General features: G+C 35.8%; 2 protein-coding genes across 2 annotated transcripts in view; both read left to right on the top strand.

Moving 5' to 3' along the window:
* LOC306872817 (vacuolar protein sorting-associated protein 8 homolog) overlaps positions 1–13,399 on the top strand; it is a 121,916-nt gene that overhangs the window by 89,337 nt on the left and 19,180 nt on the right. Inside the window, exons 41-43 of the mRNA XM_079421673.1 lie at positions 7,185–7,354; positions 9,290–9,458; positions 12,560–12,613. Of these exons, the coding sequence (XP_079277799.1) occupies positions 7,185–7,354; positions 9,290–9,458; positions 12,560–12,613 (393 nt within the window). The remainder of the gene's footprint in view (positions 1–7,184; positions 7,355–9,289; positions 9,459–12,559; positions 12,614–13,399) is intronic.
* On the top strand, positions 2,361–5,222 carry LOC306872847 (uncharacterized protein). Its single transcript, XM_079421721.1, has 4 exons — positions 2,361–2,548; positions 3,019–3,160; positions 3,323–3,447; positions 4,778–5,222. The coding sequence occupies exons 1-4, from the start codon at positions 2,384–2,386 to the stop codon at positions 5,105–5,107; spliced, it is 762 nt and encodes a 253-aa protein (XP_079277847.1). The 5' UTR covers positions 2,361–2,383; the 3' UTR covers positions 5,108–5,222.

Below are 13,399 nucleotides of genomic sequence, written 5' to 3'. Positions count from 1 at the left end.
AAAGATTACCAGTGTGGAAGATTTTCAGTTAATCGGTTAAATTTGTTTATTGTGACAGAGTTTTATTTGCTATTTAGCAATGTTGGGGAAACATTAGCTTGCCAAGCTAAGCTACAGAACAGTTCAATTCCAGTTATGCTACCCTTTAGCTAAAGTATCTGTCTAAATTGGTCAATTTAATTTTTGTTTAATTGTCTACAGATTACATAGTTTGTTAGACCAGTATTTATTTCACTCGAAGTGTATTAACATCAAACCTTAACAGCTACATATACATTTAAACAACTAATAGAAAAACATCTGAATAAAACATAATTTCTAAAACATAATAATTATAAACATGAAATGTCACAAATGGACTTTTCTAAATACCCAAGTAATCTTTTTAACTGATTCACTAAAAAAATCTGATGTTTTTGGAGAATGTCCTGTTGCTGAGCTACTGTCATGCTACTAAAAGTTAAAGGATTTTTCTGTTTTATCTCTCTTTCACTTTCTCTGTCTGTGTTTAAACTATCGCCAGATATGGCTATACAGACTTTCAGTTTGTCTGTGGAAGTAAGTGTGTGTCAGTGTATGTTTGCACCCTCCCTTCCATGACCAATGGGAATTTGCAGCTTGTCATTCAAAGGAAATAGCGAGCAAGGCAAGAATACCACCTGATTCCTCTCTCTCTCTCTCTCTCTCTCACACACACTCTCTCACACACACACACACACACACACACAAATTTCCCCCTTGCTTTTGAGACTCTCCACTTTGCATCACTGCAGTAAATAACATGCAGCCACAAAACTGAGACGTAAATTACACACATAATTACACACACTTGAACAATCCCTTAGGAAAGCTTGTCCTGGCTTACATTTCAACACACACACACACTTTGTGAATTGCCCCGATAACTGATGAAATATTTTGAAATGTTTTCATCCAATCCTCAGAAATGTCTGTCTGGGTTAAATGTGCTTCCCTGTGCATGCATGCGTGCGTGCGTGTGTTTGCAGGTTTGTGTGTTTGCAGTGTCTGTGTGTGTGTAATACTGAAAATGCTACACTAACAGCAAAATGAAATAACATACATCAAGCCTCTCTCTCTCTCTCTCTCTCTCTCTCCCTCCCACTCTTCAGTCTTTTATATGACCTTGCTGAAACACATTGCCTCTGGTGAGGGGACTGTGTAGATTAACAGAGATTCTTCTGCTCATGAAAATAAACTGAGCCACTTTTAGTGTCAGCACAAGCTCAAATGTTAATCCATTTCACAAATTTCAAAAGAGATTTGATTGTGATAGAATCTAAAGGGAAGCAAATGCCATTTCAAGTCGCTTAAACGTTTCTTTTCTGAGTCGTTTCGCATGTCTCATTGGTTTCATTCCGATAATTTCATTGGTTATGCACTCTCAAAAAGGATGTGTTAATTAATAACACATTTTTTGTGTTATGGCTATTTTGACACATTTTGTGTAATTTTAAGTTGATCATGTGTAAAAGAGAGAGAGAGAGAGAAAGAGAGAAACAACACAGTGTGTCCAACACAACATGTGTTAACTATCATCCAATCACATTGCTGCTACGTCACTCCGCAAGCCGTTAAGCAATTTCGCGCCTCTATCTCCATCCATGGGTGACTTGGATGCAGTGCACATGTCAGGTATTTGGATTTATTATTTTTAATTATTAGAAACTGTCATATATATGTTTAATGTGAATTTTTTAGACGGTCAAATGTGCATTTAGTTAGCAGCCTCTAGTCGTGCATACGGGTATTTTCGGTAGTCACGAGAGGCGGTGTTGAACAGGGCGAAAACGGCGTCAGATAGTTAATGCTTCACACATTATTATTTCTTTACATTTTGGTACGTTTGTTCCTCGCTTTCTGGAGAGAACTTATTTTTAACGAGTTTGTTTTTCTTTGCTTGATTTGTTGCCAATTATATGACGTCCGATAAAACGCTGCAGCCATGGCAGGATTGTCGTTAATGAGTTTGACAAAGCGGTAGCAGCTACCAGCTAACTCTTATCACTTTCACTGCTATCCGTCGCCTTTCTTTCATTAAACAACATAATGTATTGATGTCTTGTTAAATGTCTTTAAATAATACTATGATTTATTACTGTAACGTTTAACATTTGATTGACTTCGACATTCGCATGTCTTTATCTCAAAAAGGATGTTTAGGTTTATATCTTGAAGGTTTATCTAGCTTTTGTTAGCTGTTTTTGTAATAAATATTCATTATAACACTGTTTGTTAACTACATTTTACATTATGAATGTATGTGTAATCAGTATATGTATATAACAGATTGGTGTTTTTCTTTGCCTTTTTTACTTTGGATATAACATATGCTGAAGGGGAGGAGGACTCCACTCAGGAGTGGATGACTGTGATCAAAAGGATGAAACCATCTCCAGAAAACCTCAATACCATCAAATTGGGCATGGAGAAAACATACAGTAATCGCAGGTTATGGATTGCAAACACGTCCCCAACAGTGCAAGAGATTTTTGAACAATATCCTCGATTTGTAGACATGCCATACTTGGTAAGAACATCTTGTGTTTTGCATCTTGTGTTTTGTGTTTTTTTTCTTCTAGCTAGGTATAAATAGACTTGTCAGTACAGGGACAAGGCTGCTAAATATTAACATTTAAAGTCCAAATGAATTCAAAATGTTTTTTTTTTTATACTTTGTTAGTGCACATTACTAATCTTGTGATGAAAAATTCTATGCAATTTAATTAAAATAAAGTATAAAATAAAATAAAGTCCTTTAAACATCCTTTAACCACTCCCCTCCAACCATCAGTCTGCTGCAAACTAGAGATTGTAAGGTGCACTGAAATCAAGCTCCACCATTTATTTTACTTCAATCAGTTTAATTCAAATCATAAAACTGAAGTATAGTAGTTTTGTTTTTACTGTTATGATTGCATAAACTTAGATTTGATCATTTGTGAACATACTGAGAAAACACGGTAGTGTTGTAATTGTGTATTGTATCCTATGTTGTAGCTTGACACTGAGTTTGGAAAAATGTTTCCTGGGAAGGCTGACCTCTTTCTTCGAAAATGGGAAGGAAATATTGTTCGGAAGTTGCAAAAGATGTCCACAGTGAAAGATCCTCTGGTCATGCCAACTGATAATGAGAGTGAAGGTAGGCTACTTTGCTTGTTCTGTCAAACCGTTGTTTTTCTTTCAGTGGACACCATTAGTTTTACTAGTTCTCTGAAGGCAAAGTTGGAGATCAAAGTCTGCCATTATTTCAGCCATTTGAAAAATGCCATTATATTTTGTGTTTTTTTTTATTATACTACAGAGTCATGTTACAGAGCTCTTCAAATTCTTACTACACTGCTGCCCCCCACTGCGTCCGGGAGGAGCAAAGGTTGGGCCAAATGCAGTACAAAGTCAGCCCTTTCTTACCTCTTGGACATTAAGCCGGTAAGCAGCTTGATTGCCCTAATATGTTTATGTTTTAGTTTGTTAGTTTTCTGTGCAAGCACTTTGTGATGTTACTTAATTACATGACTCTCTAATTTACATAAAACTATACTGTTTTCATTGTTTTCTTTTAGGGATGCACAATATTAGGTTTTTGTCAGTATTTTTTAGCTCACTTTGGCTAAGTATCTTAAGGTTATTTGTGCATTTTACTTTTTATTTTGTTATAAATAGACCAACAGCGGCCACTAAACAAAAAAAAAAAAACGCCTTACCGAATGAACATTAGTACCAAAGGGAGGCTGTTGCTGCTGTTGTCACTGCACGCTATCACACTAAACGCATCATTCTGTATGTGCATTCTCAAATGAAATGCAGTGATACAAAACAGTGAAGTGATAATATTGTGCATTCCTATTTTCTTTTGAACATAAATAAGAAAATATCCCTGGCCTTCAGTTCAATGAATGCAAATGAATTAAAGAGAGAGTTCATCCAAAAAAGTTTTATTACTTAGTCATTAATTATTCACCCTCATGTCGTTCCAAACCCGTAACACCTTCATTCAACTTTGCAAACACAAATTAAGATATTTTTGATGAAATTCAAAAGCTTTCTGACCCTCCATAAACAGCAACACACCTGAAATGTTCCCAAGCACAGAAATGTAGGATATAGGTAAAAGAGTCCATGTGACATCAGGGGTTCAGTTGTGCTGATATGAAGCTATGATACATTTGTGCTCAAAGAAAACAAAAATAACAACTTTATTCAACAACTCTTCTCTTTATCATCTGCCGTGGTGTGCTGCAGTTTTGGAGAGAGTATCACGACGTATGCACAGGCTTTCCTGTCCATGTAAACAAAGCACTCGTCGTGTTTTGTTTATGAGCAGAGGACAGCAAATGCATGCCTTGTTTACATCAAGCGGAAGCAAGTGCATGCGTCATGATACTCTCTTCACAATGGCGGCATACAGGCAGCAGATGGAATGAGGAGGAAAAAGTTGTTGAATTTGTAAAATTACAGATGAATCACTGATGTCACAGACAATTTTACTGATGTCCTTTCTACGTTTCTGCATTTGGGAACATTTCAGTTTTGTGTCTGTTGCTGTTTATGAAGAGTCAGACAGTTCTCAGATTTCATCAAAAATATCTTAATTTGTGTTCCGAAGATAATAGAAGGTCTTACGGTTTTGGAACGACATGAGGGTGAGTAATTACTGACAGAATTCAAATTTTTGGGTGAACTATCCCTTTAAGAAAACCTTCAGTCACTTGAATTGTTTTAATAATAGCTTTTAAAAAATGTACTTTTATGTTTACAGGCTGGAACCAGCATCTCCAGCCTCCTGGATCATTCCCAGACAATGGTGGAAAACCATCAACCCCACATTGTCTGTTTAGGAGCCCGCAGTTCTACAGCGCAATACATCATTGTGGCCGAGAATGACAAAGTCACCATTCCACTCAACGATAACAGTCTGACGTGTGCCATTGACAAGCTGTTCAAAACGTATTGGGTTTGCAATGTACAATATCCTGTCCAACTTACATCGGTCTTTAATTTCCTTGAAAATGTATATGACATTCCTTTCTCTGGTGGGAAGAGATCCAAAGTTGTGGAGCTTATTTCGAAGCTTCAAGCACTATCCTAAATTGTACCACCATGTACATATGTCCAAGGTGTAAAAAATCAACTTCAAAAGACGTCCGGAAACTCATAATTCATCTTAGGCATGTCCATGCACTTTCTGATGGACAGGATTATACAATTGTTTGTAGTCAAAACAATTGCCAACGAACATACCATAACTTCAATTCTTATACTAAACATCTCAATAGAGAGCATGCTCAGGTTGCAAACCCATTACATTTAGAACAAGACCGTGACACCAGCACGAGTGAGGACTTTCCAGCTCCATCTTGCTCTGCTGCTGTTGATATTCCAGAAAATAATTTTGATGGCTCCAGTACTTGCAGCACCTCTGACTACCAAAGCTGTGCAGCAGCATTTGTTGCAAAAATGTACTCCTCTTCAAATTGTACTCTGACTGATGTGCAAAGAAGCATCACATGCACAAAAGAACTGCTCTGCGAAACCCTGGACTGTTTGCAAGAGAAAACCACATCTCTGCTTAATCGTTACTCTATACCCAGTGATGAATTGCAGACTTTGATGGATGAATTTGAAAGAGGACGACATATGTTTGAGGAAGTTGATACCCCCTACAAAATGACCAAATATTTTGCAGCAAACCACTCTTTCATCAAGCCAATAGAAATCTTCCTTGGAAACAGAGGTGATACTGCAAGAAAGCAAGGTACATTAACTCAAGTGTTAATAGCAGATACATGTCAGTACATATCTATTATTGATACTCTGAAGTTTCTTTTTGACAATGAACAAATGCAAAAGCTCTTTGTGGATTCAACCGAAAGTGACGACAAATTGCGTGATTACTGTGATGGCTCACATTTTAGAAATCACAAATTGTACAGCAGATATCCTCAAGCTTTGGCTATGAACTTGACACATGTAGCACTGTTCTCGTTTCTCACTCTGTTAATGCGTTCGGTCAGACTTTTCAAACTGGTTGTGTAATTGCTTTAAACCGTGACTTAAGAGAAGAGCGTCTCTTTGGTGACGTTTTACACAGTTCCACAATGTGAAAAAGAAAGGGTTGTAGTTTTTCTTAGTTCTATCTCAACTGTATTTTCACCCACACTTGTATGCATATGCTGTCCAAAGAACAAATGAATATAAAGTCATTAATTTAAGCAATGCTGCTGATGTAAAACCACTTCACATGATTTCTAACAAAGAAAACCTGTTTGTAAATCCAAGATATAAAATTGTTTAAAAATCTTTATGAAATTCAAATGACACGTGAATATTGCCTTTGTGAAAATTCAGAAGTGAAGTTTTAATAAATATGTATATATTTGAAAGAAAAAAGTTGTTTTTTGTATTGCATTCATTGTAACTGGTAAAAAATAGCACATATGACACAAATTGTGTTATCAATGACACATTAGTGTGTTAAATATTTTAACACACTGAATGTGTAAAGAAGAATAACACACTGGTTGAGTTAAAAGTAACACAAAATGTGTTGTCCTTAACTAGACACACGGGTGTGTTAAGATATAACACAGGTTGTGTTGTTTTTAACACATCTGTTTTAAGAGTGTGGGGAATTTCTTCCATTTCCTGTGGTTGTGGATGAATAAATGTGTTCCCTCGTGAATTAAACTGAAATAGGAAAGTTTCATTACATTTTTTTTAACTTAAAGGTTTTATTTTAAAACACAGGAAAGTTATATATTAGAAATTGTAGCTGTTCATAATTTTATGCATGTTGTTCAGAAACTGTAATCTTTAAACTCAGATTAAATATGATAGCTTGTAAAAACATTTTCTATGCTGGTTTTAGGGGAACATCTGTAAAATATATTCGCATATGCATTTATTATTAGACATATTTTTACTATTTTTAATGAACATATAAATATTTTTTTCATCAATTTTGTCCATGCAACCAAAACTTTAACACATCAAAAAATAAAAAAGGATCAGCATCAGCACAGGTTTTTGCCTCTTACAGTGCAAACATACAGTACAGTATAGTTATCAAAACTGCTTCATCTGAAAAAGCAGAATCTTTCATTGTCTCTGGAGCACCTCTGTGCCATTATTTAACCTTTGCAATGGTTTTTCTTTCTTTCTCTCAGACATTGTTGGAGACTACCACAAATCTGTTGAACTCAGATCTTCACTGGTCTCTGTCACACCTGCGTAGGGCTGTCAGTAGAGGGCTTCACCCAAGACAGGACCACTGCAACATCTGCTTACAGCAGTACAAGAGACGCCAGGAGAGTGAGGAGGAGATCATTATCTTCAGGTACGCACACACATACAGTATCATCTGTACACTGCCTGAACATAGCCCAATGCCTTTTGCTATAACAAAACTGATGCATTTCACATTCTTTTTTCATTTTGAATACATGATGTTTTGAAAACATTTTTTTAAATGCTGTAATTGTAAAATACATTTACTGTTATAAATTGGGGCTGTCACAATCTACATTTTTACTACACTATTATCATGGCCAAAATAATTTATGATAACTATATCATTGCGATATCTATATAAATTCCCTCCTTTTTTGTTACTTAAAATACACGGTAACACTTTATAATAACGTCCAGTTATAAGTCATTTATAAGTGATTAGTTAATGATTAACTAATCGTTTACAAAACATTCATAAGCAATTAATAAGTGATATGCTAAGAATTTGTGTATGTTTTGTTAATTCATTTAAAAGTCATTTACAAGTAATTAGCTAATGATGAACTAATCATTTACAAAACATGACTATGCATTCATAGATGATTAATAATTGATATGTTAATATTTTTATCTATGTTTTGTAGAATAAGTTTTGAATCATTTACAAGTGATTAGATGAAGATGAACTAATCATTTACAAAACATAACTATACATTCACAAATGATTAAGTATATGCTAACAATTTATAAATCTGTCATAAGTTATCTTTAAATATAGCATCATGAAATAATCAAACAGATCCTTAATGGTTAATAGTTACTAGTTAATATATTATTAATCACTTATAGATCATTGAAATGTCAACATTGTACTATTATCTCAATAAACATTATAAATCATTTACAAAGCTTTCTGCATCCCCTAATCTAAAGTGTAAACTACTCATCAGTTGTAAATGTTTTACAAACTTTATGGTTTCCAGTCGTGTGTGCGTAAATATATATATATATTCACAAACAACCTGTAACCTGGAAGGTTTGTAAAACATTTACAACTGATGAGTAGTTTACACTTTAGATTAGGGGATGCAGAAAGCTTTGTAAATGATTTATAATGTTCATTGAGATAATAGTACAATGTTGACATTTCAATGATTTATAAGTGATTAATAATATATTAACTATTAACCATTAAGGATGTTTAATTATTTCATGATGCTATTTATAAAGATAACTTATGACAGATTTATAAATCGTTAGCATATTACTTAATCATTTGTGAATGTATAGTTATGTTTTGTAAATGATTAGTTCATCATTAGCTAACTACTTGTAAATGACTTTTAAATGAATTAACAAAACATACACAAATTGTTAGCATATCACTTATTAATCGCTTATGAATGTTTTGTAAATGATTAGTTAATCATTAAATAATCACTTATAAATGACTTATAACTGGACGTTATTATAAAGTGTTACCAAATACACCTATTGAAAAGTGGTGAGATTTTGTAACCATAACTGTACAAAAGATGTACAGAAAGAACTTTACTGTTGATCGACACTTCCTGCAGACTGGGGTTTCTAACACCCTGCCTTGGCGAGCTGACTTTTTTCAGCTGCAGGTGGAATGTCTGATTTTTACCTGTCATCTCCTCCAATGTGAGTTTGTGTGGCAGTAGTAGCTACACACTGCATCTTCTACTTGTTTCCAGTTTATGACAGAAGCCTACTAGTGTTAAAGTGCATTACAACCAACCACTATGTGGAAGTGTCAACCAGATCAATATTTAATTTCATAAATATCATAGTCATTGTGTTACATCTAATAGAAATATTAGCATTATATCTGCCATTGGTTGCCCTTTGTCAGTATTGGCATCCAGCCAAAAAATCTAGATATTTGTGGTGATTTTTTCTCATCCCTTCTTTGAGTCACATATTTCTTACTTAAACAAGCTGTTGTAGCACTCTGCCTAAACGCACTACACAAACAGACCACGATTAGCATTATACTGAACTCTTGTTTCATGTGTAGCTGTGGACACCTGTACCACTGCCAGTGTCTTCAACGTAAAGAGGTGGGTGTTTTGAGCGAGAGGCAGTACTCATGGAGCTGCTACAAATGCACATCTAACCAGGGCTCAAGGCCAGCGGACAGACCCAGCTCAGAGAGCTCTCGATCACGCTCTACTTCTCTGGCACAGGTCAGTCAGGCAGTCACGGTTCACAATCAGTGTGTTCACCCAAATATGAAAATTCTGGCATATTTTATTCACCTCAATATGCTTCTAAAGAATGTTATTTTTTCTGTGGCCCACAATAAGAATTCTTAAAGAATTGTAAGTTCATACTGCTCATGTCAGTATGACGTTTACCCAATATTTCAGGTCTGAATGCATACCATCTAAAGCCGTATGACAGATTTGTGTGTGGAATAGACGATAATGTACTGAAATGTTACCGAACACCTTCCACAAAGAGCATCAGTCATATTGACTACTTTTTATTCTTAGCTGCTTTTGATCCTTTTTGATCTATGAACTGTAGTATAGAAAAAGACATATAAGTATATGAGCTTGAAAAGACATGATGTGAGTAAATAATGACTGAGAAAAAAAATTTACTTTGGTAAACAAATCCTTTAACACTTCATTTAATCTGTTTTTCATTTGAACTGTTTCTTCATGTCTTTTGTCTGTCCATCAGTGTGTCTCTCAGTCTATCATGAGCTCATCGTAATTATATCCGCATAGAACCACCTTTCTTTAAGGGACTTTTTTAGTTTGATCATGTTTCTATTCGTCGTTACATCTCTCTCATACACACTTTGGGACTACAGAGAGTTCACATTAAAGGTTATATGATTTTTAAGTACTTTTATACGCATACTGCCAGGGTGTATGTATTATCCACGCTAATTGGATCTCTGTTATGTGGCAGTGGTGAATATGTAAATGGCATGCAAATGGATTTCTCAGCATGCACCTGTATTAGTCGTAACCATAGGAGGCTGATGGCTGCAGGCACAAAAGAGAGCCATGCTAGTATCCCTAATCACAGAGGTGTTGCCACAGTGATTCTTTTGGATGTAAAGGACAAATGATTCCCAGCCAGTGTGATTAGAATATTTGTACAAGTGCAAAAACAAAGCAACTCTAAAGGCTGCCGTTGCCTTAAACACATGGCCCATAATTCCTGCTGATTGAATCTGTACTGCAGCTTAACAAAAGAATGTTCATTTCTGTAAGTTAGTGATGTACTGTAAATGAAATAATAAAGGTAAACTGAAATTGCCGGATTAATGGGTCAGTGATGTGAAAATCTAATGATTTATTCAAAAATGCAGGCAAATACAATTCATACATACAGTGATTAAATAAACCTCTGTGTTTCAATTGTTTTGGTTGGTCGTTGCTCCTGTGTGTGTTCCAAGTTGTTTGTCTCCTGACTTGTGTGGGTTGCTCCTGATTTATTCTTGTGGATTGTATTTTTGTTCCAGGATTGAATTATATATTTGTGTTTTTCATATAAACTTACTTGGGCTCGCGTTTGGATTCTAACTCCATCTCGTTCCGGCTCACTCGTTACAAAATGTGAATATAATATATGGCCTTAAATTATATTTTTGTGTGAACGATCTCTATAAAGGGGTCATCGGATGCAACATGAACTTCTACAAGTAGTTTGAACTGTAATGTGTGTTGGCAGTGTGTGTACACAACCACCCTATAATGATAAAGATCCACACTGTAGTTTTTTAAAATTTCGTTAAATCATTTCCCCTTTCTCATATCTTTCTCCCTTCCTCCCGGACTCATCTCCCGTAATCAGATCACCTGCCACATCACATACACCTGCCACATCACACACACCTGTACACTTCACACTCCCAGCTGTTCTCCATTTGCCACAGACTATATAGTCTCCCCTCTTCCACCACTCTGCCTGGGTTCGTTAGTTGTTATTTTATGTGTTTTGTATTTCTAGTGTTGGCTCTGGTCTGGGATACATGCACTTTGTTGCCGTTTGTATCCCAGTCCTTTTCTGTTTTGCTTTTTTTGTGCCGTGTTGGCCTTTTTGTTTATTATTAAAAGCACCTTACCTGCATCTGGACCCTGACTACGTCTTTTCACGCCACTCCCGAGGCGTCCCGTGACAATATCAAGCCATGCTCAGATGCCTGTCTGTGTGATCTCACACAGACCCAGGCTGCTCCCAAGATTGTTGATTGACAGTAGCGTTTTACCTTAGACCCGCCCTGAGTGAACTGTTATCAGTCCAGCATTGTTTTGACGCTGGAGCAAATGTAGACAAGAATGGCTCCAAAGCGATTGCGGTGTTTTGTTGTTGGATGTAATAATGAACATAGCAGTCGTCATTTACTCCCAACATCTGAGCCGCTGAAGATGCAGTGGATTACCTTTGTTTTTGAAGGGAATGCATCCTCCAATCTGCCTAAATGCATTTATGTTCACGCAAATCATTCATGATCCAGCTTCACTTACAGCAGAAGTGAGTTTAAGGTTCTTTTATGAATCTTTGTAAATCACCTTTCCTAATAATGTGCTAGTTAACAAGTTCCACGGGTAAAGTAAACAGTATTATGAGAACGGCTCGTCACCCCACGGAAGAGAGGGGCAGGATCAACAGTGCTTGTTAGTATTTAAAAGAACATGGACTGAAACGGCTTGCTGAAAACAGAGCTGATTTTGACAGGGTGTTTTAAGGTTGTTGTTTTACACTACCATTGAGAAATTTTACCCAAAGTATGTTATAGACTTTTCATTAAGACCCTAAAGAATCATATCAACTTGTGGAAAATGGGCATCCGATGACCCCTTTAAAGATAACCTAAATGGCCATATAACTCTTGATATAGGGTGATACTGTATAATGTGATATATTAACATTTCTGAATGCGAGTAATTAAAAGAATAACATTTTAATAGTTTATTAATTTTTTCTTTATATTATATATTTTCTTTATTATATTTTTAACAAAAGCTTCACTGCTGCTTAATATTTTAAAAAGTTTTTCTGGAAGATCAAAGTCATGTGGTGTGACCAACATGCAGAAGTATAAAACACATTAAAAAAAACATAAAACTGCAAATGATATCACAGAGAGGACTGCTGCAGACCCTCATGACAGATAATTTCACCTTTTAATGACCAGGTGAAGGTAGTTAGGGTAGTTGGGATTTATTATGATAGGTCTATATTCGAGTCTGTCTGACTGTATTGCTGCAATGCGTTTTGTCGTAATCTGTCAATCACATTTAACTTGTCACCTTGTGTGTTTCAGACCAAAGTGATGTCTGTTCATCGTGGGATTGTAGCAGAGGCTCATGGGAGAAAGGTAAGTGAGTGGAATTACATTCTACAACCACACTGGGTTTGATTAGATGATTAAATCTTACGTCAGCTATAAGAAATGTTGTTTTAAATTGCTTTAGATTTATATTGTCGATTCATTTAGCAACAAACTTAAGTGCCGTTTAGATTTCAGATTTTAGATTTAGTTTTTAATTGGTATTAGACCTTTACAATAAACTATTTTGTGTTGCATTTTCTCTTTTCTATAACTGACTAAAGCCAGCACTTTTAGAGGTGCATCATTGCTCTACTTCAGCTCGACAGAGAATCATAGCTCTCTTCCACTCTGCCTTTTGTGTGTTCATTCATCCATGAAACATAAATGGCTTTTTCCCTGCTGGTTCAAAGCAAATTAGCTTGTTTATGATTGCATTACATTCTCTCCCTACTTTCATGCATTTGTTTACTGGCAGGAATGGAGTGATGAAACAGTCCTGCCTTGTCTGTCTGTCTCTTTCTTTCTTGCTTTCTTTCTGTCTCTCTCATCTACATTTCTGTCTCTCGTTTCTCGCTCTTTTGGAGACATTCTCTCTCTCTTCATTGAGCATTCATTGCTTGTCAGTCAAGAGACTTGGCGTTTTATGCAATGTGACAGTGAGCCTTAAAGACAAGACAGGAAGTGACATGAACCTTTTGACCTATTCCTCTTCTCCAGCATCCCTTCGTCCTCTCTCTCCTTCAGTAAACCCTCAGCCATTAGCATCACTAAGCATTGTGTTATCTGTAACAGGCAAAATTCAGCACTTTTCTTCATGTCCAAGTTTTCAGA

The sequence above is a fragment of the Barbus barbus genome, assembly GCF_936440315.1.
Source record: "Barbus barbus genome assembly, chromosome: 7".
Classification (NCBI taxonomy): domain Eukaryota; kingdom Metazoa; phylum Chordata; class Actinopteri; order Cypriniformes; family Cyprinidae; genus Barbus; species Barbus barbus.
Note: the sequence above shows the minus strand (reverse complement) of the source record. Positions and strands in the feature narration are given on the sequence as shown.